The 25,792-nt window shown below is 42.5% G+C and overlaps 1 protein-coding gene across 1 annotated transcript in view; it reads right to left on the bottom strand.

Moving 5' to 3' along the window:
- The window catches only part of JAK1 (Janus kinase 1), a 107,025-nt gene that overhangs the window by 31,353 nt on the left and 49,880 nt on the right, over positions 1-25,792 (bottom strand). The window contains exons 2-7 of the mRNA XM_080920999.1: positions 14,380-14,461; positions 12,006-12,204; positions 9,808-9,931; positions 5,007-5,160; positions 2,470-2,633; positions 226-565 (exon numbers count right to left, since the gene is read on the bottom strand). Of these exons, the coding sequence (XP_080777125.1) occupies positions 226-565; positions 2,470-2,633; positions 5,007-5,160; positions 9,808-9,931; positions 12,006-12,204; positions 14,380-14,385 (987 nt within the window). The 5' untranslated portion in view covers positions 14,386-14,461. The remainder of the gene's footprint in view (positions 1-225; positions 566-2,469; positions 2,634-5,006; positions 5,161-9,807; positions 9,932-12,005; positions 12,205-14,379; positions 14,462-25,792) is intronic.

Below are 25,792 nucleotides of genomic sequence, written 5' to 3'. Positions count from 1 at the left end.
ACTCGATAAAGCCCTATGCTAAAGCCTGCCTAGCTCCAGTTTTTGCCTCAACTGAGCCACAATTTTGTCTTGCGTGAGGAGTGATGTGTGGCCTCCAGCTGAGTTGATTTAATGGAGCCTACAGGGTGAGGCTACGCAAACCCGTGATTCTGACATGCCCAACACACGTTCCCTCGACACCACCAGATACTCTCTTCTTTTTATCAGACAACCACCTCCACTTACATTTGGTTTCTGCCGCCACTGGATGCCGAGATTTCCAGTCACCATGACTTCATAGAGAACATTGCCACTGTCATTGGAATGGCACCGACTCAATTCATTTTCCGATGAAATCATTAACATAGAAGTCTCAAATATTTCAGCTCCATAATGTTTTGTCAAAGTTTCCAAGGTAGCTAGGTATTTCACCTTCAGGTCATGTGTAGACACACTGCTATCACAGATGGTCTTATTGTTAAATTCCTTCAAGAAATCCTTGAAAACATTATTTATTCGCATCCTGGTAAGAAGGTTCCTTTGTCTGATGGATTTATTCAATGTTTCTGGAATATATCGCTTGTAGCTAAAAGAAAATAATTTTTTATATATACAAGTTAGCAAGAAATGATTAGAAATCTGCCTCTGACTTTTCTCATATGTGTATTCCCCAAAGACCATGGATGTAAGCAACTATGAAGAAACCCACAAATCTGATGGAGAGAGTGCCCAGCATCACTAATTCCACAGATGTCAGTAGAACAGGAGCCCCCACAGGTGCTGTCAGATTATCTGAGCCATCAGGATTTCTGCTTGCTAGTTTTGGTGCTCTATGCATAGTAGAACACTCACATGTACTGGTGAAACTGAGCATTAAGACGAAATTCGTATCTGTAAGTTGGAGGTAGAGGTAAGAGGATCCTGAATCATATAGTGAATTGCTGGAGTTAGAATGTTCTGAAAGGCATCAAGCTGTGCCTCAATCTCCTATTGAGATTGAGACTTTCCATGCTGCCTGCCTATCCTGTCCTATACAGATTATATAGTTTATGAAAATGATTAAAAACTCACAAATGTTAAATAGAAAACAGTGTCTGCCATGTGACTGTATGCCAGTTTGGTAAGGGGCTCCACAAGTTCCCTAAACTTTATTTCTTATGCAAGGCTCTCTAGAAATCATGGCACATGGCCATGCTAAACAAGCAGGAGGTAGTCTGGAAAGGCTCATGACTAATACCGGTGGAAGAGCAGGTCCACTGGGACAAGCAAAGGTAAACTGGCCTAGAGAATCCCTATAACAACAGGTATTTCACAGCATTAGCATACTGTGAATTCTCAGACAAACCTTCAGCAAATGATATAGTTTTTCTCTTAAAAGTAATGTAAAAGAACTACAGAATAGTTGTCAATTTACTTAAGTCTCCTGAAGAAAGGAAAACACGCAGAGTGAAGGTCATATAAAAGAGCAAAAGCAGCCACTTGGCACGTATCTAATCAGCCCTGCATGAGGAGTGACAGACACTGGATAAATACAAGGAAATGGAAACCATTCACGACATGTATATACCCATCTCATTAGCAACACTTTCAGACTGGAGCGGTGGATCCGGGGGTGAGCCCACTTCTGCAGTACTTCTGAGGGAACTAGGAACTCAAGCGTGCAAGCTTGAGAGCTCCAGTACTGTGCTGCATCCTTTTTAAATCAACTCTTGTCTTTTCTTTTCAGTCCTTTTTTTTTTTTTTTTTAAATTTGAGACAAGGTATCATTATGTAATCCTGGCTGTCTGAGAACTTGTTGTGTGAACCGCATTGGCCTCAAACACAAGAGATCTGCCTGCCTCTGTCTCCTAATGGCTGGGACCAGAGGCATGTGCCACCAAGCCTGGCTGGTGTTATCTTTTATGGCTCATCGGTGAGTAAAAGGGTGATTGAATGTCAGAGATGGGCGGAAATTACATAGGCCAAATACTAATACCAAACCACACTTTAATACAGTTTTCTGTAATGAATAACTGACTGTCCCTCATATCAGAAGTACCAGCTCCCAGGCCACTGAGCACAAACTAAAGAAGGCAGTTCTAACAGACAGCAATGTCACTGTGGGAAAGACAGAAGTATGGAGGGCTTACAGATCACTCATCTGCCTGGACAGTTCACTCTAGTTCACATTTCTGAGATTAGTTAGCATAAAACATATCAGGCCACTATTTTAAATGTACTACTCTGTACAAATAGTCAAAGATTATTCATTCAGAGAAATGTCAGAAAAACAAGATGGCAGTCGAACAAGATGCATGACAGCATATAAAATACAATACAGGCAGGAGGGGTGAACATGTCTATAATCTCGGTACTTGGGAGTACTTGAGGCAGGAAGAACACGAGTTTGAGGCCAGCCTGGACTACACACAGCAAGACCCTGCGTCAAACCTAAAGTCCCAAATCAGTAGCAGGTGCCCACAACCCACTCAGGTTGCCAGGAAGGTGTACCTGATGTCTTTGGGGAGTTCTGGCAACTGCATCTTCTTCATCATGGCGTAGTGTGAGATGGCCAGGACAGCCATCCCCAGACACTCATTCTCAATGTCATGTCCGTCTTGTTCTGTCTTGGGGTCTCGAATGGGAGCCAGGCACTTGATCAAATCATACTGTCCCTTGGGAGCAGAGAAGAAAAAAAGTGAGACACCACCCAAGGTTCAGGAGCCGCCATGCTGACCACGATAGGAGGGCTGGCCAAAATGCCACACAGCGAAGAAAAGAATCGGTGTGTCTCCAAGGTCACGGCTGTTTCCACTAAAACAGAGCACAAGGCAGCTAAGACTATGTTCTCTCTAGATTACTTCATTCATTCTGTTAGTGTATATTTACTTGATGAGGTGTAGGTGAAGAGCACAAATTCACAACCCCCCTTCGTGGAGCTTTTAAATAAGCAACGCCTAAACACTGGATATTAGGTCTCAACTGCACCAGAGCAAGGCAACTGAGTGACGCTGGGCTGACAGCATTAATTTCATAAACATGTACTGTTATGGGCTTGGAGACAGGGGAAAGTTACATTCCACAGTGCATCATTATCACAAACCATTGGTTTGTTCCACAGGCATTATTCACATTTCCAGTATAGAAGACTGTCATGAGAAAGCACTATCTCACAGATGGAAAGAGGAGCATAGCATTCCACAAACCAATGTGGACTTTAAAAAAAAAAAAAAAAAAAAAAGACTAGACTAAAACCTGTACCCACAGCGTGTGCAGAGCAGTGATGAGCAGCAGGCTCACACTCACTAACCCTCCCTACCCGGCACGTGAGTCCTACTAGGGGAGGAATCTAACTCTGAGCACGACTCTCCCTTCTGAAGAAGAAAAACAGGAAGCACTTATTTAGATGCTTGCACAGGAGAGTCAAACAGAGGAGAGGCATACAGTGCTAGGCTGACATAAAGCCTGCCCCTGGCTCCAGGGCACCTTTCCTCAGCACTAAACAGCTGCACCGACTCTCTGCTGGGTGTTCTCACTCTGAGGAAGCTGGACTTCCCAGCTACTCTCTACCTAGGCCAGGGGTCTGGAAGAGTGGTTTCTACTGAAACACTCACTCTCCCTGAAAGCTCTTCAGCTTCATATTACTGGTTTGCTGTGTTTTGTTGGGAGCAGGATAGGCTGCCGTTCTTTCTGTCCACAGTAGCAGTTTTTTTTTTCTTTCAGGTAAAGCAAGGTCACTGGTCATCTCTACAAAGTTTTGAGTAAGAACAAGAATTTAAGCCCTGAGCACTCAATTTATGCCCAGGAGCAGAATAATCGGATGCTAAGATCTTGGAATAGGAGGGAGAACCTGACTGTGAGCACTCTAACCACTACTTGAAGTGAAGTGGTGACACCGATCCACCTAACACGGGGATAAAGCCACTGTAGAAACAGGATATTCTCTTTTCTTTTTCTTTTTGCCCCCCCCCCCGCTCTTATTTGAAAAGATTAAAAGGATTCACAGGTATGGCCTTGTTGAAGAAAGTGACACTACACTCTCTTTTCTTCAATGAGTTCTCCTAATATAAGCCACTTCACAGGTTCTACCACTAAAGCCTGTCCCTTTATGTCAGAGTCTCACTGAGTAGCCCAGGCTGACCTCAAACTCACAACAGGAGTCTTTAAAGTGCTGGAATTACAGTATATCACAGGTATGAGACCCCAAGCTGACCCTCACAATTTCTTATGCACTATCTATGTCTCATTTACAAACTCGCTGTTTCTTGTTCTCTAACTTGAGTATATAATAGGTACACACAGAAACCATATTGCTTTATCTAAGTACTCAGTGTCTGGACAAATACAACTATATAAAGCAAACATGACACAGGTACTCGATAAATAATGTTAAATCAATGAATTGATATGAAGCCATTAAAGATGAGTCTTTCTCAGACACGGTCCCTCTATAACCGTGGCTATCCTGGAAGTGTGTGTGTGTGTGTGTGTGTGTGTGTGTGTGTGTGTGTGTACAGACCAGGCTGGCCTCAACTTTGCTATATAGTTCTGCCTTTGTCTATAAAATGTTGTGATTGCAGATGCGTATCACCATGTCTAGCCAGATCGGCATTTGTAGTGAATATCTGAAAAATGAGAAGGAAGATGAAAGTAAGATGAATAAAGAAACGGTTTATAAGTAATATGGTATCTCCAAATGCAGTATTCATGGTGTAATAGAAAATTAACATTAAAATCAGGAGTCACTGCAACAAGCACAATAGCTATCCTGGAGCAACGCAGTTCCAGGCACCTCTTGCCTCTCTTCCCTTCCCTTCAACAGCTACTCTGTACCCTCTTATGTAGAATACTGACAAACAAAGTGGTAGAAAGCAGGGGAAGACCCATAGCTGGGAGCCTACAGCTTTCCCAGTCACCTGGGCAACATCTCAGAACAGGCCATAAGGTGCCACCAAGTACAGCTGCATAGGAACTCTGAGCCCCACCAAGCCTCTCACACCCCCCCCCCCCACACACACACTTTAGAGCTCCTGGCTCAAGCTTCCTACCTGCGCAAACAGATACTCTAGTGAACTGGCATCAAGGAGTGGGGTTGCTTCTGGAGCCCTTTTCTTCTCGTAGCCGTTTTTCTGCTTCTTTGGAGAATGTCGCCATACAGACTGTTCATTGTCATTGGTTCCATGCCAGTTGGTAAAGTAGAACCTAAAAGACAGTATAATGATGTCAACTGTGGCAGAAGAGTCCCTGGACTGCTCATCTGGGAGAGGTGTCTATTCAGAGTAACCTTTGCTAAAGCGGAACTGCCCCAAAGAAACTAAAGACAGAAGCCTTGCAACCACAACTCTCATCACCCTGAGCCCACATCCCTTCTCACTTTTCCAAGTGTGCTGTCACAATGTACCTCCGCAGCTCCTCTAGGACAAGAGGATAAAATAATGTCCTGGTGGTCACAGAACTCTTCTGGCCTTTATAACACCCAGCACACCTTCCTAGGTAATCAGCTAGCTGCTAGTCACAGCTCTAGCTCTGCTTGGCTGTCCTGCCCACGGTCTTTCCATTTGGGTCCTACCATTACTGAAATCAAGTTCTTCCTACCATCAACACTAATATGATGGTGTTTCTTGGGTCTCAAATGGCTGTTATTGAATTGGTGATGTATTTTACAATGAGCAAAGCTTCAAAAGAGAAACACAGAAACATCAGGTGGTGACATGCTGAAAGAGAACAGCACTTTGCTCTGCCTCCTGACAGCAAAACCTGCTTGTAAAGTTCATTGTTTCCTCTATGCAGATGAAAAAAACCTTGTTCTCCGAGGTGACCAAGCCTGACTCACTACCACTTTGACCTGCCGTTCTGCTGGAAACACAGTGGGTTCTAAGCTGTGAGAGTGGTTCAGCCAGTGGCCCAGCTCTCTTCAGGCTACAGACTCAGCTCTGTCTGGGGTTCTCTCCCATACAATAGGTTGACAGAAAAGCAGCCATTTCACTGAGAAGCAACGAACAACTCCTATCCTAAAGAGCTGCTATTTAAGTCAGACAACAACAGAGTTAGCACAGGATACAGAGGGCTCTTGGGCAGAGCCTCTGCCCTCTGTGAGTTCCCCGCCCCACAATGATACAGAACAACAGGAAGTGGGACACATGTCACAAACAGAACTACACTGCAATGTTCACAGGCCCCACATACTTCTCTTTTCCTCTATAAATATCTGTCAAGAGTTACATTTAACATCTTGACTTAAACTCAGTTTAATGTGATTTAAAAATAAAACATTCACATTTCGTGAACGCCTGATGATACTGTGAGCCCTTAACACCATGTTTAATAGCTAACTTGTCCAGAATAATGAATGTCACACTAGAGTTCCAACCTTTTTATGTTGCAATATGACATTATCATCAAAAAATATGTTGAACTAGCTTCATAATTATTCTGGGATGCATACAACCTGAAGGCTACAGGTTTAACATGCCTGACTCTAGAACACAGACAGCAAACAGGCACATGGATGAGGCAAGATACTTCTGCAAGAACAAGATGATGGGCTGAATTGTCCAGGAAACAAACAGGTACAGTTAGAAACAGTGTGGGCAAAGTGAGAGTTCCCTGACAGCAGAGGTCACAGCTGCCTTGCTCTGCACCAAATCCCCACAGCTACATAGCAGGTGCTGCACATGTGCTTCACAGATAAACAACGAAGGATGAACAAACTGAGGAGTAGCAGTCAACACGGGGAGGACAGGATGAAACTATGACTTTAAAGGTAAAAAAACAGTAAGTGTAGCTTTCAGTGGCCGTGCACAGCATGTCTCCTCTGTAGCTCATGAAAGGAACTGGGAGGTTGACTATGGGCTTCAGTTTCTTGCATGCAGAAACAACCACAAGTTTGGTGCACAAACTACATCAGGTCTCCAAAGCAGATGGCAGACTATCCCCTTAGTTTCCTTATGTTCTAGGAGACTAAATTACAATAGGTAGGACCCAAGAGGATCCATCAATGCACTGGCTTATGTTTATATGGGCCCTGGGTCTATAGTACTCTTCACAAGAAGAATGGAGCACAGCAGAAAGGAGTCAGTGAAACTCCACTCTGCCCATAAGCGGGGAGTGAACCGTCTGGTCAGCTATAAAGGTTCAACCAGGGCCCTGACTGAAGAGCACATAGGCCAGGTAAATTCTGGTAGATAAAATCCATGTCAGAACCACGTTCCCTGCAAGCTTACTGAGAGAAGTTCCTAAGGACAGGAACCAATCCAACCCATGTACACTCCTTCTGCATGCATCTAGGACCAAATACCTTCGAATTGGTAAGCCAGGTTCAGTTATGGTGCCTACAACCCCAGTGTTTGGAAGGCCTCTGCAGGAAGACTGCAAGTTTAAAGCTAGCCTAGGCAATTTAGCAAGATACATTTGGAGAAAAAAAATAAAAGGGTGGTACTTGCTTCCTCAGCACACATACTAAAATCAGAATGATACAGAGATTATTAACATGGATCCAGCACAAGGGTGACACCCACATTTGTCAAGTGTTTCAGACATAAAAACAAAAGATGATTGCCAATATAAAAGAACTTAATTGCTAATAAAGCAAAACTAGAAAAGTAATATACCATCGTGCTCGGCTTTGTATGCTGGTTCTAAGTGGGATGGAAAGTCAGGCTCTCACAAGCACTTTACTGAGTAGGTCAGTTCCCACTTCATATAAAATTCTCAAAACTACCAATTTACTGTAAGGTAAAAGAAAAAAGTTTCCAAGCTGCTCATTGAGCTTTGTGAATGTAAAGTCCTGATAATACAGTAACACTTAAAATGGAGTGGGAGTGCAGAACTCATAGAGCTCACACCTCTTCAGAATGATGGGAAAGAGAGAGCAGCACATCAGCCACAGAGAGCTCGACAGTTCTAGAGACACTAGACATGACTACACATTCCAAGTTTGCATTTAAATTCTGTCCCTAATGAGAAAAAATTTAAGTTTCTACAGAGTGTTACCGAAGTCGGTGATTTTTACGTATGTTTTTCTTTCCTTGAAAACCAGTAAAGAATATGGCTCACATTAACATGTATCACAAATAACCACCCGTATCTTTAAGAAAGGACAGAAATGCATGATTAAAGTGCAAAGTATTTCCTAAAATAGAGCTGGGATGGCCGGGCGACAGTCACTAGACTTGTTTTCTTACTGCAGCTTCTTTAGCGGTTAGGGTACCAGCTGTCAAGCTCTTTCTAGACTGTTCTACCACAGGTGTCTGCACTTAGGGTGGCATCTTTTTTCAACTTCAGAGAGACGGTGGTAACAAAGCAATATCCTGTTAAGGCACACTGGCAGGTATAAAGTCCAGGTGACAGAACTGAAGTCTCTGTATACTTCCTGGCAGCTAACAGAAAGGGGAGCAGCTAAATGCCATGTGTAGCATGAAGGCAAGCCCCCTCCACACTACAAGATGGTCTACTATGTGTGGAACTTCACCGACGCTTTTCTCTTTGAAGTTCATCAGTTTTTCCACTAGAAAAATGGGAGAGTTGAGTCAGGCAAGCTCAGATCTTTTGTAAATGCCAAATGCTGCCGCACGCCACTGTGATCTAAGTGTGAAAGCCCACCGGGAAGGAATCAGACCTCAAGGGCATGTCTCAGTCTAAACTTCCAGCTGCAAGTCTATCTCACAGTTTTGATCACAGAACCAGCCCCAGGCTGTGGGAAGTACGATCAAAGTGAGAAAAACAAACCAAAATACAATGAGAAGGCTCAGCTGGCAGGGTTAAAGGTCCCTATAACCAGGATAAGAGGGCACACAGCTCTCTCCACATGGTGAGAACTTAGTTGAGCACCAGAAAAGGAGAATTCAGCCTCAGACTGGCATAGTGCTGCACAACCAAAATGTAATGAGGCGACAGATGGGGTACAATGGAGAAATCAGAGATTCTGGCAGGTGCTTCTAGCGTGGCCTGGCACCCTCTTAGCATCTGAACTGATCTACTGACTTAACCATATTTACACAGGTCAAAATTCTTTTCAGAAAGGGCCAGGCCTACTTATAAGCTTCATGGCTAAGCATACATTAACTCATGCTTCACTGCCATCTAAAATGGTTTCATTCCCACACACATTTCCTCAATACACTTACAAAGTCAAAGGTGTGTGCCAACAGAAGCACCAGCTGTTGGGATATTTAACAAAATCTCTGACGTGGGAGAAAAATGAAGTACTCATCAGAACCAAAAGCATAAAAGCAACGAGAGCCCAATGATGTCAAGAGTGGATGGAAGCATCACTCCTTGAGAGCGAGACAGCGTTTATTTCTGTTACCTCCTCAGGTGGTATGCAGAACGGTTCTCAGCCACAGACTTTAGTAGGAGACATTTTTTTACATTATAACTTAGTGTATGCATATATATATATATATATATATATATATATATATATATATTACATACCTCAAAAGTCTTTTAAAATACATTTAAATTACAATGACCTTAGAATAATAGGTAGGGGTATGTATGTGTGTGTGTGTGTGTGTGTGTGTTTATTTCTTGTTTCTTTCCTTCTAATTTTTTCAAGTGCTGGTTATAACCCATCATGTTAAACCTACAACCATGACTCACCATGTGGAAAACTTTGCTAGAAAGCTTGGATTCTATCTAAAACAATCTTCGTATCATGTTTATAAAATGTGAGATGTGATCAACTTCACTCTGGATCACACTGCAGCATGGAAGATCTTTCTTCTCATATGAGAAGCAAGCAAATAAAGTAACCACAGTACTTCTTCCTAAGTGACCTGAGGCCCTAAGCAAACACTGCCCGAGCAGCGTGAGTAAACCCTCTGGCACCAGCTCCATGTGCCATACCTCATGCGGTAGTGGAGCCGAAGAGACATTTTGTCGTCCACAGTGATGATGCGGTTCGGAGCATACCAGAGCTTGGTGCTCTCATCATACAGGGCGAAGAGGTTGTGACAGAGAGGAGAAATACCTGAGAAGAGAGGACACGGCTAAGTTACAGAGCAACATACACAGTGATAAGGAATTCTCCAGTCCAGAAACAGTCTCCTGCATCCTATCAGGGCAGAAGCAACTCTAAGCTATGTTCACGCAAGGGGTTATAATCATGTTAATCAAGAATCACAGCTTCCCAGGAGCTATATTGTGGCTCCTGGCAAACCAAGTTAAGCCATTTAAAAATAAAATGATACATTTCTCATTACAGGAGTCTTACCAAGTTTGGGTTAAAAGATCCCATCTAATGTGCCCTTTTAAATCACAGCAAGGGAAAAAACATCTGAGGAAGGTAGAAATTCCTCAATCTGTTTCCTATAATTTGTTTAAACTATTATGACACTGTAATTATACATTACATATGCAAAGTTGTTTCTGGCCACCGTACAAACTGTTTATTAGAATAAACAATAAACAAAGTGACTTTGTCAGTGATTAAAATGCATTATAATTAATAATTAAATATACTTAGGTACTGCCTACACTATAATAAATGTATTTATTCACATTAACTAGCAGGAAGATCTCCTAACAAAGTTGCTCCAATACTGCTCTGCCTTTCTGCACCACTATCTGCTCCTTTAATAATAACCAGCACAGTGGGAAACCAGATTAGGAAATGCCTTGCTTTTGGACCTATCAGGAGATAAAACAATGAAAGCTAAAAGAAAACACATTGCTACAGTTCTGTGAAAATGAAAAGGAAAGCACACTGCCCCAGCACCCCTTACTGCAATTACCAATGAGTGCTAATAGCATTCAGAGTTTAAACAGAAGAGATATCATCTATTCTTTATACACTGGGTTGAGGAAAAGATACCCCTACTGTTAGACCCTAACAAACTACTGTCTACCGAGGGTTACTTAAAAATACGGCCTCCTTTCCCCCACATTCCACAGAGCTCAGTCCCACATAGTACTAGGTTGGTAAGAGCATATCATATTCTTTTCCCATAGCATAACTCTCCCCTTTTGTTGATGTTCTGGTCTGCAAAGCACTTTGGGCAGAATAATGTATATTGGGAAGTAAATGGGGCCTTCAGACAAGCTATGTTAGTAGCAAGATTTAAACTGTCTCTGAAATTCCCACGGTGTTCTTCAGCATCACAGCAGGTCACTTCATCACATAAGTAGATCTACTATAGTGCTTTCCAAACAGCTTTATCAGAATCAGTTTACAACTATAAACCCACATGTTCTAAGTGCATATTCCAATGAACCTCAGTGAATTAATATGTGAGATATGTGGCTGTTTTATGGTTTTATAGTTTACTTTCCATATTAATTTAGGTAGGTAAGTACCTCCATGCTGGAGGATGACAAAGGTGATTTGTTAGGTGCTTTGGTTTCTCGTATTAGCAAGGGAATGGGCTAACTTTAAGTAAAACAAGTCTCACTTTTTAAAATGAATTTTCAGGTTGCATACAAAGGCTTCATTATGGCATTTTCAGACATATGCATTTTTATAATCCAATCTTACTTTAAAATAGGACTTTGTCCTTTTCACAGTCTAGCATGACCAAGCCAAGGGCAACCCTAAAATTCTCACTTTAAAGTGGCAGAATAAACTAGGTAAGAGAAGAATGGGCCAAACTCAAGGAATCAGAATACTCAGCAATGCATTAGGAAGTGTGATGTCACTCCAATCACAGAGCTGTGAGAGAACAGAGAACTGAGCTCTGGTGAATGTGTCGGTAAATACTTGTAATCCCAGTACCCACTCAGTATCAGGAGGAATACAGCTTTGAGGCCAGTCTGGGCTATGTACTGAGTACTAGAACATCCCGAATTATAACATGAGCCTGTCTCCCACGACTGAGCCTTACAGAAGGCAAGGATCATTCCTTGGTATTCGACAGCTGTCACATTAGTGATAAAGGAGAAATACACATATTTCAGTGAGAAGTAAAGGTCCAGGATTAGGAAAGAAGGCAGAACCCTGGCTTCCAGAACTCACCCCCTGTTCTCAGTATAAAGGAAAAGAGGAGAGACTCCACATGTGCTTGTGCACAGTGTCCCTGCTGCCCCCCAGCCCTGCAACCAGTACTCACTGCACTCCTGGGCTGCCCTGATGCACAGCTCCTCGGCAGTGTACTCTCCGCTGCCCAGGCGGAGGGGCTCCCTGTCCAACAGGTAGAAAGTCACTTCCACGCCTGGCTCGGGGACCACCTGCTTCACCTCAGTCTTCTTGAAGCTCCTCATTTTAGCACAGAAAGCCATGGCATTGCAGTCCTCTTTTATGTTTAGATACTGTCAGGAAGGAAAATCAGGCAATGTAATCATTCCACGTGCTGTTTGCTTTGGAGGAAAGCAAGCAGGCATCTGTGAGATTGGTTGAGAACTTCTACCCCTTTCCTTTCTGGATACCGATGAGGACAGGACTTATAAGAGATGAAACCATAGAAATAACCAGTTATGCAGAGTAACTAAACAATCAGGCCATTCTCAAAAATCAGAATAATCTTAAGCATGATCTGAATTATCTTCTCTATTTGTATGCTAGTTGTAGTGGGATGAAGCTCTCATCTTGAGTCACTGATGAATATAAGACTGAATTTTGCTGCCTCTGTTGGGATCACACAACTTACAAGTAGCCAAAAGAAAGAATTAGTCTTTGCAGTCTCAGCATTTAAATCCTCGTCTGAGGCAGTATACACAAAGTGACTACTACTTATGCACTATAAATCACAAGGAAGAGCCACGGAAGTTGATTACTGGGAACAGGTCCCTGACGAGAAGCAGAAGAACAAGCATCTCATGCAAAGCAAGACCCACAGGTATGTTTTTTGCATGAAAACGACTCACAAGGCTTTCAAAACAAGTGAGCAAAGACTAAAGTAGAAGTTCCGGACGCCGAGTCCAGCGCAAGGGCAACAGAGGAAGAGAGTGAGGGGAACCCCACATATCCTTTCAGCCTTGCCCAATACCAATGACCTGTCAACCATTTTCCTGCCCCCAAAGTATTTCCTTCCTTCCTGACAGCCCCAGCTCCACTTTAGTGCTCAGTGTTATCTCTGCAACACAGATGAGACCCTCCACTAGCTACTCATAATCTACAGACTCCTAGCTGGCTCCTCACCCCACCTCCTCTCACTTCTAGCTGCTTGAAACCCAGGCTATCAGGTAACCCTGTCCCTTCACCCCATCCATTCTGGCCCCTATGAATATGCTGATTCCACTACTGAAATACATTTGCCTCTTATCTTTCATGCCAAAGTTTAGTCTTCTTCAGAAACAGTCCATTCTAGCACTTCCATCAAGAAGACTTCACTGAACCCCAGTTGTGCCCTGAAGCTGAATGCCAATTCCCCTGCACTCCTGAAGCCATCACACTGGCCACAAGGTGTTATGGTCATTGTATTCACACACCTATCTGCTATGAATCCCTGAGCATAACAGTTGTATTTGTCTTTCATACCCAATATGAAGTACAGAGGCTTGCCTATAGGGGGCACTTGGGAGAGGATACAAGGAACTCTCCAAACATAAGGAGTCCTACTGTCATATCCTGTCATAACTCTGAGCACTAAATCCATTTGCTTAGTCTATTAGCTGTTGGGTGATAGGAAGCGAGATAATTTAAAAGGGACGTCTTCCAGGTATTCAATTTTAATTCATGTCCCAATAATCTAAAAACCAGAATCTACTTGAAAATGTGCTGAAAACTAAGCTAATGACTTACCCTACAGTAGTTCAGTTAAGTAGGGGGAAAGCCCAGCACTGAGTCCCTAACTTGATTATACTGAAAAATTAAGATGGAAATCAACAGTGTTTTAAGCCTGCTTCACAGTGTAAGACAAAGGAGACCTCTCTCTTAGAGAGTCTCTGTAGACTCAACAGAAGAAGAATCAGACTATAAACTATACTGTAACTCCAAAGAAATAATCGCATATCCCCACAAAATTTACATGTACAAAGAACAGTGCTATTAGCAATATCGAGAAAATGTCCACTGGTAACTTCTAGCAGGAGAGGGTGCACTATACAAGCTGGAAATGTAGACACAGAACTACATGACCAACAAGTGACAGAGTGTAACAGGTGTACCAGGGGCCTGTGAGTTAACGCAATCTGCACTGAAGCACAGGTGATACACTAGAAACAACGGTGTGGCATTCAAGAGAGGTTACAAGAGAATTTAACTTTACTCCACTGAGTTTTTGCTCTCAAGAAATTGTCTAAGCCAGAATATCTGATTACTGGAAATGAATAATATACGATCAGACAGACAGACAGGCAGGCAGGCAAGAACGACAGAACACAATACAGTCCTACAGGCTGAGTGTCATGGTTGAGGTGCAATAGTACAGCCATAATCTCTACACTGGGAAGGCTGAGGCAGGAGGATCTCAAGTACATACAGTATGGACTTTAAAACAAGGCCCTGCCTCCAAAAAATAAAACAAAGTAGGCAATTGTGCATACCTGCATTTATTCGGTTGTCCAGTGTCCCTGAAAAGCAGACTGGATTTTCTTCTTTACCTTCCAAAGCCCATTCAGAGCTGATCTAGAGAGAAAAATAAATCAAATCATAGGTAATTAGATTTGAAAATAACAAGGTATTTCACAGCAGAACCAACACAAGTAGGAAACTACATTTAGAAGAAAGGGGTAGGCAATGACTGAGAGACACAAAGAAAGTAGAGACAAGAAAAGAAGGCAGAACTTTTGCTTCCAGGTGTCAAGTGTCCTGTCCTAAGAACAGACATCGGTGCCTCTCTCCAACAATGGAAGTGACAGTGCAGATATCAAAGGAGCTCATCCCTATGAAGTGTCTTTGCCAGCAAACAGCTATCAATGCACAGGCTCAAAGTTGGCTTCTATTTATAACTTAGCACACCTGTATCAGAATCTGCTTGTAGGAAAGTACAGCCCTGGCCAGTGCAAGGCAGAGATGGATGTGGAAGCAAGAGATGAAGGTGGTTGGCAGCAGTCCCCATCATCTTATATCATCACCATGGGAAACAACATGAACAAAACCCCAAAGCAGGAGAGTACCACAGGGCCTCTTGTGTTCCTCTCACCCATTTGTTGACAGGTTAGAGATAGTAGAAGAATCCTTCTATCAGTGGCTGAGGCTTTAGTAAAATTAATGATGGTGGGAGCTAGAGAGATGGTTCAGTACTTATGAACATCTATTCTTGCAAAGGACCTGGGTTCACTACCCAGCAGCATCCACATGTGTTATATAACCACCCATAATTCTAGTTCCTGGAGATCTGATACCTTTTTCTGAGATCCAAGGGAAACACATGTTGCCTAAACATATACTCAAGAAAAAATTCTAGCCACAAAAATAAAGTAAGTTTTTAAAAAGTAGTGAACAATAGCCCAGATAGGAAATTGTATATGTAAATTTTGGTTTAGCAACTAGGATACAAGTACCTTCAAAAATACTGAAATAACAAATCATTTTGCCTTTAGCTTTAAAAAAAAATAACAACACATAATAGCTTTAAGACTATAAGTAGGTACATATGATATTAGACATTTCTCATATGACATTAGAAAATAATTAAATGATAATTCTGTGCTCTATGCAGAAACAGGGCTTCACAAGTCACATTTGGAAGTTGTCCATCCACTTTGCATGGCTTTCCATATCAGAAAATGAACTTATTAGGAAAAGAGCAAGTTGGTTCCCGCCCATGTGGAGCTTATAACCTGCAGGAACAGTAGAGCCAATCAGAAATGCAGACTGACCGTATAAACAGTGCAATGCAGCCTGGGGCTCAGGGAGGCAGTGACAGCAGAACTGAAATGTGATGGTTGTGAAGGGAGTGAGAGAAGAAAGGCAAACCACCAGCAGGTGAAGACAGGGTGAGCAGAAGCATCAGCATGTGCACAGGCCTGGAGTGAGAGCACTAAGGGAAAAGCCACACTATTCCTTTTCGCACTGGGCACAGGCACAACTTGCTAAGGACGCAGCTGCCTTCCAAAGGCATGGGAATCTGCTTTCAAACACAAAGAAGCTTGCCCTAAACCAGGAAACGCTCACAGATTTAGAGCCCTTTAGAGCAGAAGAAATTTTACTTCTCCTACCAGGCCAAGGTTCCTTCCATGGGAGTTAGTGCATAAACCTTAGCCCGTGTAGTACCTAATCTGAAAAGGCAGGATTTCTCTGGGCTTCACACAAGCTTTAAGGGCCAAACTAAAGTCACTAATCTGCACTTACAACCAGGATGCCATGATAACCTATAACCATGGCAAGTGCGTTTCCCATTCTTCATTATCTGCTGCAAACAACACTATCCAGAATCACAGTGTATCTCGTCTTCAAACTAACCTCCCCTGCTGCAGCTCAGATTAATGAGATAGTCTGAACTCTGAGAAACAAGGTTAGCTACAGGAATCTCAGACAATACACAATTTACTCTGACATTTTGCATGCTGAATTAGTATAATGAACTCTCAGAGAACTGACATTCTAATAAAAAACAAGTCACACAGCATTTAAAAAACATGCTCAGAGCTGTACTAAGCTCTTCAAGCATAGCATGATGGATCTACTGTCCGGAAAGAACAGCTGCCCCTCTCTTGAAAGTAGATCCATAGTAATGGATGACAAGTAATTGTAGTGTTACATTTGCACAATGGCTTCATCCAAGAAACATATCAAAAATAAACTAGACTGTGATTTACCTGATCACTTGTAGAGAAAGCAGAAAAGGGGCAAAATCATTCATTGGTTTCAGAAACTGAGTCAAGTTCCTCTCTACAAGAGAAAGTCTGCAGTACCAGAAACATAGACCAGCAAGAATCATAAAATATCATTTAAATCCACACTTCACAGAGAACTTCAAATGAATGTCAAGTAACTTAGAAAATCATACCAATAAAGATGAGCAACCCATAGTGTCTGGGTGGAAGCGGTAAACGTGTGTCCCTATTATATAAGCAAAGATTTAAAAGAAAAGTAACCTTCATCCAGTGACAGAGAGTTACCACGAGGCCCAAGTCTGCAAGTGCTGGTTTATGCAGGAGAGAAATCAGAGAAGCTCTATAGACTTCTTGAATTCTTTATCACAGTCTTGTGTAAGTGGCAAGTATCTCTGATAGTTTCTGACTGATGGACAAGTAAAACAAACAAAACAGTTGTATGACTCTGAGCACAGCCAACTCAAAACCACCTCCAAATAGGCAAAGTTCCAGCAACTTCTATATGACAGTCCAGATAGCTCCTAAATGCTTAATATTTGTATATGGGATAAAAAAAGCACTGGATTTTAAATGTTGGGCAAAACAGAAACTGAACTAGAAGTTCTAATGTTCCAGAATGTGTATCTGAGCCAAAGGCCACTGCCAGGTTTGTCTAGCAAAAAAAAAAAAAAAAAAAAAAAACTGAGTCATAACTAAAATTAATGATAAAAATCTTAAAAAAAAAAAGACATTGCATGTCCTAGATTATTTCCACTAAAGACACTAACTTTCCAGGTGCCACGGTATACAGCTTTAAACCCTAGCACTTGGGAGTCAACTGCAGGAGTCTCTCTTTGAGTTAGAGTCTTAAGGAAACAAAAACCCCTCTAAAACAGAAAATACCAATACAATGTTAACATATTTAGAGAAAATAAAGAAAAGATATAATTTTGGCTACTCTGGGCTGAGGAGTCTGCTAGGAAGAATGCAGAATGAACAGAACCTGGTCCCACGCTGAAGTACAGTCTGCTGAAGGTTAAGTACAAAGGCTGAAGCTCTAGTGAACCGAATGACTTGAATCTGGCTTCCCAGCAAGTGACTTAATGTCCCTGAACCTCAATATTTTCAGTACAGTGAAGAGATACAAATAAAAAATATTAAAAATAGGATTTATCTCACAGGACTGGCAGGAGCTGAAATCACAAAACAGAATTCAACCCTCAGGAAACCTTTGATTTCTGTTCAACTGATTATGGTTATGGATGCAGTTCTAGTCAAGGAGGAGCTCAATATGCACAAAGTGACTTCACAGCTTGTGACAGAGCAAACCACTGGAACTTCAATCTGCAGAAAGTCTGAGCTGTGTTGGGCTAAGCAGTACAAGTGACAGCAGTCCTAATGTGGAGCTCCTGATTCAAGAACTCTGATCACCCTACGATCACCACCACCCTGTCTTCCCTGGCTGTTTAGTAGTGTTCAGTCTAATCTCCACCCAGGACACTGATCTCATTACAAGTCTTCTAAAAGTACTGTCAAAAACAATGCCATCAAGCAAATGTGGTGGCACAGGCCTATAATCTAGCACCCAGGAGACTTGGGGGATTATAAATTCCAGACTAGCATAGGCTACAAAGTAAGTTTGAGGTCAACCTGGTCTATACAACAAAACCCAGTCTCAAAACAAACAGGAGTAGCAAAGTCATCGACTGCCCCACCCTGACTCCAGCCCACAACTTCCAGACACCCCAGAGGAACAGCAGTGTTCAGCTTATTCAACACAGGCCCACCTTACCTGGACATGGAACTTTCTTAAGGTCCTCACACACACAGGCCAGGAAAGCCATCTGCTGTCTTCTAGTTGCACCACCAGTGCCTCCTACCCACAGCATTACATAAAGACTCTGTCTCTCCAGGGACCCCACACTTTGTTTAGACCTGGGTAACATTCTGCTGAGAGCACAGCAAGATACTGTAAAGTCGCTGGATTCCAGCCAAAGGAATGACATAATATAAATACAAAACTTGCATTTTTCTTTGTCAACGAGTCAGAATTATAGCTTTTCTCTATGCCATTCCTGTCACAAAGAATCACTTACTTCTAACTATAGCAGTGGTTCCAGGAATACCCCACAACAGTAAATGCTGCTTCATTTACAATAAACTTCTAGGGATGAGCAAATGATCAATGCCAAATCGATGGGTCGGGCTCTGCCTTGTTCCTAAAGAACCTGCTTTAGTCAAAGGGGAGGAATCTGACAGAGCACACAGTACTTTGTTTAATTAAAGTCAGTAAGTGTCTTCCTAAAAGCCACACTTCATCAAGATGAGTGCAGCTCGATTTTGCTTTACTTTCCCTTCTTTTAAACTAATTACCATTAATGTACCTATAATGTTATTAAAGAGGCCATGATAAGATTTAGAGAAGCCATCTGCACAGCCCTCCTCAGGGTTAAAACTATGGTGGCAGAAGTGGATAAGAAGGAGGAAGCAGGGCCAGGCTTGGCAGCACAGCCTGTCACCTCAGCACTTAGGAAGAAGAGGCAGAAGAACCATGAGGATGAGGGCATTCAGAGCTACAAGGCAAGCTCCAAGCTAGCCTGGGCTATATAATAAGGCCTTGTCTCTAAATGGTGGTGGGGGGAGGGGTGGAAGGGAGATTATGGACAGACACCTTTTCTTTCAGTCAGCACTTTTTAAACACTTTCTTAAAGTACTTGTGAAGTACACCATAACAATAAAACCTAGCATTTATTACACATTTTGTCCCTAAAAGAGGATTTCAAATCTTTGACAATATTGAGGATTCACAGTTCTACAGATGAAAAGACCTGACTTAGGACATTCCCATGAGTGGCACAATTCCTTGTCCAGTGCCCTTGCTGGTCCTTCTGGGAAAAATGCAGGCTACAAGAGATCCAAAGACAAAAGAGGGAACTGAGCATGTTCACCAAAACCTTGAGGCCTACTCCCAGCTGTCAAGACAAACAGGAGCCTCAGCATCTGGAGGAGCACTTAGTAGGATGCCAAGAACTGGCAGTAGGAAGTGTGCAGTCAAGAAGGCATAGTGTGAGGCTTGGGCTTGGACACCATCTGGGAGAGGAGCAGCTCCCAGCTTGGAGAAATCAAAATTGAAAAGGGGGGATAGGTGCACAACTGTTGTAGAAAAGAGCCAGAAAAAAGGAAAGGATACCCAGCATAGTATGAGCTTGTGCTTGGACCAAGAGGGTGGGAAAGAGCACATAGGAAAAAGTTGGAAAGAGTAGATATGACAGAAAAATAGGGAAGGGTGCAAAAAACTCTGTACCAGCCTGTCCCAGTAAGACAAATAACCAGGTCTTGCCTAGTCCTGAGCAAGCCTTCTAAGATCTCAGGACAAGTTCTGCAAAGTGAAAAAGTACTCAATAGGCTCTAGGGCTCTCTACCAATGAAAGCATTTAAAACTCTGGGCTGAGCAATCAGATCAGATATTTTCTGTGTGACCTTGGGTACTGGCTTAACCTCTCAGAGTTTCTGTTTGCAATATAAAAGATACAATTGTTATGATGACTGGAGATTTCTCTAATCTTAAGCTAAAATTAAAAGCTTCACAGCTTGTGTTAAACTTACTCAAGGCTTTCTTTTTTTTTTTTTTTTTTTTTCTACATTTAAAGGGAGGGGATTGTGATTCAGTTGTCAAAGTGTCTGCTGCATACAAATGAGGACCTCCGTTCAGATTCCCAGCACCTATGTAATAGCTACAAGGCAAGCACAGGAGGACTGAAAAGGCGAAACCATGATGCTCACTAGCCAGGTAAAATGATGCCTGAAGTGGACCTCTGGACTACACACACACACACACACACACACACACACACACACACACACACACACACACACACGCGTACGTGTAAATGTACAAGTGCATACATGGGGGGATAAAGCAAATATGAGAAACTACTGTGCTGCAAGTTGACAAATTTTTACCAATGTTATTTTAACAATGTCTTGAAAGCAAGGACACAGAACCATGCTTGCTGGCACAGCACTTGGCAATGCGTGAAGGAAACCACGCTTTAACCACTTGGCATTCTCAGGTACAAACCCGTCACTTCTCAGTAGGCTGTGTGAGAATGAGAAGACCCCCACTGCTGGCACCACTGCCATGGCTCATCAACACTGCCAGGTGGGTACCCTACTTCCTGCATGGCTCCCTGAACACCCAGTACGCAGGAGAAAGAATACCTCAGCCCTGCAGCCTCATGGAAGGCCACCTAGAAGACCTCACAAGCAATGCAGACAGATCAGGAGCTAGAAAAACCCCCAGCACAACATCTACTCAGTCTGTGATCTACAGTAAATTGACCAATATTTATGGTTACACTTTTGTCTTCTTCCAGGCTGGAGATCAAACCCAGGGTTCCACCCAGACAAAACAAACACATCCCGCCACTGAGGTCTCACACTAACTACAGACACAGCTCTGAGCAGATGACACTGGAGCCGTATGGAACACATTCAAGCCTCCAGCCCACTCCAGCAGCAGGTAGAGGGGAGACCCTCCTTCTCTCCCCCACTCCACACCCATTTCCTGAAGCACCGCCACTTTCACTCTCTAGGGACTATGGCTGCTGTGGGAGTGCAACTCAAACCTGTAAAAAGAAAACAAACCAAGTCTTACCCTCGCTGGGTGCCATTCACTGATTTCAGTGCTAACTCAGTTCCACCCATTTAATGGTCTTTTAAAATGCTAAAGAATGAAAGTAGACTTCACATTCCACTAAGGAACAGGAATCCACAGTTTGAAAATCACTAGTATAAAACACTCAACAAAATTACAAAGAATAAAAATTTTCCCTATTCCCATTTTTATTTAATATGTGCATCTGCCCAGCTGAGCATAAAACAGCAGCCACACTTCCCATGGGGTTCACCTGGTTGTTCTTCACCCACAAATGCTAAAGACATTGCCACATGATCTTCTGGGTAGGGCCTGGCACAAGAGAACTTCATCTTCACTAGTATCCTTCCTAGACAGTTATCTCCTAGGGTCAACCATGATTCCACAGAGAGCTAGAAACTACATCTCAAAGCATGGAGAGCCATTTTATGTCCTGCCAGTTACCCCATGGAGTATTTCCACAGTCCCAGGCTCTGTCACAGTCACACTTCCCAGTGAGTCTTCACAGAACTTGACAAGCTCAAACTCCAAGTTATTTACTTTGCATCTGGTCAAATTTTTGACCATATTTCAATCATAGTTTCATTGAAAAAGGGAGTGTGGCTGTCAACAGAACCTATGGGTGAGTTTTGAGTTCTGGGTGGCAAGTAGTATCATAATTACAGGTCGTTAATTATTTCTTACCAACTAACTAGAAAAGGTGCCCAGAGGCACCTATCCTTTAGCAAGAAGAACACTTCCTACTCTGTATATAAAAAGGTAAAACTAACTTATTGAGAACTTTGTGACCTTGTAATGAGGCTCCACATAGGTAGGCGCAGCATGCCTACATCCATGACTCTTGTCCAAAACCTTTGTCTACCTTACAGACAACCCTTCAAATGACTCGCCATTTAATTTACTTTTTCTGCTTTTTGTTACAGGATAAAGGACAGGGCAGGAAAATAATACAAACCCCACCCACAGTGTGTCTGGTCTGTACTTTGTATGGAATAAAAGTGTAAAAAGAAGGCAATGGTAATTCACTAAGAACACTCAGTAATTAACAGAATAAAACATTTTGGTAGGGTGTAAATGTTTATCTGGGTTAATGATATAGCTAGGAGAAATAACTCACTGACTCCAGCACCTCTTTAAGTAACACAAACACAAAGTCATCACATAAAGTCTGCAGCAGCTTAGTGGGAAGAACAGAACTCGGTAAGATAGTCATCAAAGCCACACCTCTGAATGAGGCAAGGTGACGGACTGCCATATGTAGAACACATGTGACCAAGACAAAAGAGCATGCTGTCAGCAAGCAAAGATGGAGCTAACAGTCCAACCCGAAAGATTCTGAGGGGAACCAGCGCAGGGAATTTAGTTAGGACAAGAAGAACCTTAACAGCTAGCTCAAGCAGCCTTCAATTTTCTGCAACTGAACTTTTTTCCTTCAAGTAAGGATAACCCTAAGTATTTAGTTTCCTTTAAAAAAAGATCTGTAGAAGATAAATACACATGATAGGTAAGTGATAGACAGATAAACAGATATGTATGGCAGATATATCTGACAAAACACCTGGCCCACCATAAGAATGCAGTACTCTGACCACTACAAAGGAAGAGGATAGAACATGGATGGGGCCTTTAGGGATGGAAAGACACAAGCATTGTGAAAATACAAGCTGATTATGAAAAATACTCCAAACAGTAAAAATAGGAAGAGAACAAGAAGCCGGAATGCTAACGTATAAAACCCGAAATGAGGCTGAACAGAGGTATACAGAGAACAGACAGAACTAAGGGAGAAGGCTGGCCCCAGGCTCCAGGGGAACCAAGTGCCCACTAAGGAAACTGTCCTTTCCCTACAGATCTATCTCCTGAGAACACGCAACTCCCTTCAGCACAAGCAAATCCCATATGTATATATACATGTGTTGTGTGAAGGCAGGAACTCAGAAGGTAACAGGGAAAGTACATGTACAGGATGCGTCAAGACTGACTGATAAAAATGGCATGCTTCTTTCCAAGTATCACTTCACCAACAGATGCAGGGACGACTACCATGGCTGAGAACCCCAACCCACTCACCTCTGGCACCAGCCCCAGAAAAAAAAAATCAAGACAACAAAAATGAGCTCAACAAATAATCTCAAATATCATTTTTATATTTTACTCACACCGTGTGCAGGCATGCATGCAGGCACACACAAGACATTTGGTTGGATAAAATAAAATGATAAGCTAGAGGTTTTCTGTGAGTCAAGTATAAATGTAAATGAGTCAGAACTTTCCCACAGCTTTGGTCCTGACTGAAGAGCAGAGCTGGGGCTGGACTGACAGTCTAAGGAATCAGCGTTCCATAGCTGGTGATTCAACCTCCACTGATCCTGCGGCCCAGACGTGCTCAGGAGGCTGCTCCTAGGAGTCACCAGAATTACTTCCACAAGTTCTCCTAACAGGATTAGATGTCAGAGGGCAGGAGTGCTGCTCATCCAGACCTAACCTTCTTACCCAGAATTCAATGCTCCGATAACAGATACGCAATCTTTTCAGATCTCTGAATATGGCTGTGTGTACAAAACTTATGCTGAGTGAAATTTTATCTACCTTGATGACTCAGAGTCCCTTTCAGGCTTCTCGGGTCTTAACCTTGGAATTTGACCAATTTCATTTGGGTAGAACTGAAGAGAGTGGAGGGGAAATTAACAGAACTTTCACAGCTATTCCCTACCCTATTGTTCAGTCTCCAGGAGCCTATAAGAGATTCCATCACCTTACCATGTTCTCTGACGAGTGCCCAGCCAGGTGTGACAGTTTCTGAACCCTCACTGAAGCAGTGTTCCGCAGCTACATACAGAGTCGGTAAATGTGTGCTGTAAACCCAGGCCCATAAGTAAAACCTCAGAACTTCCATGATGCCACCAAAATAAATCCTAATAAAGGCATGTCTACTTCTAAGGGTTTCTCTAAGAGAATATCAAAGAGCAAAGTCAGCTCAACTGTTTGTGTCCACAGACAAACGCAAAAATCAATAAATGCAATCAGATACTTTATACACAGCAGTATTGAGTACTGAACATAGGTCCTCAGAAGTACAAGTACTCTACCACTGAGCTACATCGTCAGTCCTCCCTCCCCTTAAAAAAGTTTCTGTCTTGTGACAGGGTTTCACTAAACTACCAGGCTTTAAAGAGGTAGAAATAGTCGGTGTCTGTCAGCAGATAACCAGGAGAATAGTGAATACACAGTATGGCATGCACATAGTTGAATATTAACCCATGCAACATAATAAAATTCAGATAATATGCTACAAAATCATGAAGGCTAAGTGAAATAAATCCAATATTAAACAACTCTACTTAAATTAATTATCCAGAGTAGTCACATTCAAAGCCACGTTTTGGGGGTACCCATAGGATTTGGGCAGTGAAGAATGAAGGTTGACTAGTTGATGAAATAATTCTAGAAGGGTTACATGGCTTAATTCCAATGAATCTTAAATGTATGGCTACAGTGTATAAACTGATCATTTTATGGTCATTTTGGTATACATAAAAACGCTAGAGGAGTATGGTCCCCCACTGATGTGAAACCTATTCCAAAAATACCAGTTCTTTGAGTAGACATGGTGCATCCACTGGGTTCATCCTTCAGCTATGGCCTTTAGTCTCACCATTCAAGTTGGAAGCACCCTGTTCCAGGCTGCAGATCTCAGAAGGGCTTAAGAAAAAGGCAGAGGCCAGCAGCTAGCCTCCAGGAAAGAAGTTGCCACCCAGCATTTCTTTTGAAGTCACATTGGCAAGAACTTTCTTGCATGGCCTCACCTTGGTGCCATCATTACCGAGAACATCCTTGTTGTAGAGCTAAAGGTTTCTGTTGAAGAAGAGGGATCTTAGCAGTGGCAGAACAGTCTCTGTGATCCTGCCTAGCTGGACTAGTAAGGTCAATGACCTTCCTACTCTCAGACTTTCCCTCCCTTCTCACCATTGTCATTTCAATATTCTTAACATCTCTCTCATCTTAATACACCAGAACAAAACAAAAGAAAAAGGCTATCTAGGTTTAATGAATCAGGCTTATAATCCCACCCAGGAGGCTGAAGCAGGTGGACCATGAGTTGAAGGCCAGCTTTTCACATAAATGGGATGACAAAAGGAACAAGGCATAATGGGGCCAGAAAGCCGAGTGGTTTAGAATCACACAAGCAGGTTCTAATTGTGGCTTTTCATTCAAAAGTTATGTCAACTTGAACACATTCCCTAAGCCTGAAAGGCTCCACCCCTTTGTCTATAAAACAAAAGCAGTATTAGCTTGCTTCTTTGTGTTGCTTGTATTCTAAAGTCACTGGTAGGGAGAAGACTGTATGGTGACCCTAACTGACACTTGTGTTATTTAACACAGCCCACTTCTGTTCTAATCTGCACACTTGACTTAGAGCAAAGATCTTGCCCAGTAGCTATCCCACAGATGATTATGTTTCAAAACCCCATTTGTGTTTTCTTCATGGTACACCCTGGTTTCCTGAGACAGTTCCTGGAGAGCACAGACAAGATCACTTTT

This window comes from Micromys minutus (genome assembly GCF_963924665.1).
Source record: "Micromys minutus genome assembly, chromosome: 9".
Taxonomy (NCBI): Eukaryota; Metazoa; Chordata; class Mammalia; order Rodentia; family Muridae; genus Micromys; species Micromys minutus.
The sequence above is the reverse complement of the archived record's forward strand: the minus strand, read 5'-3'. Positions and strand labels throughout refer to the sequence as shown.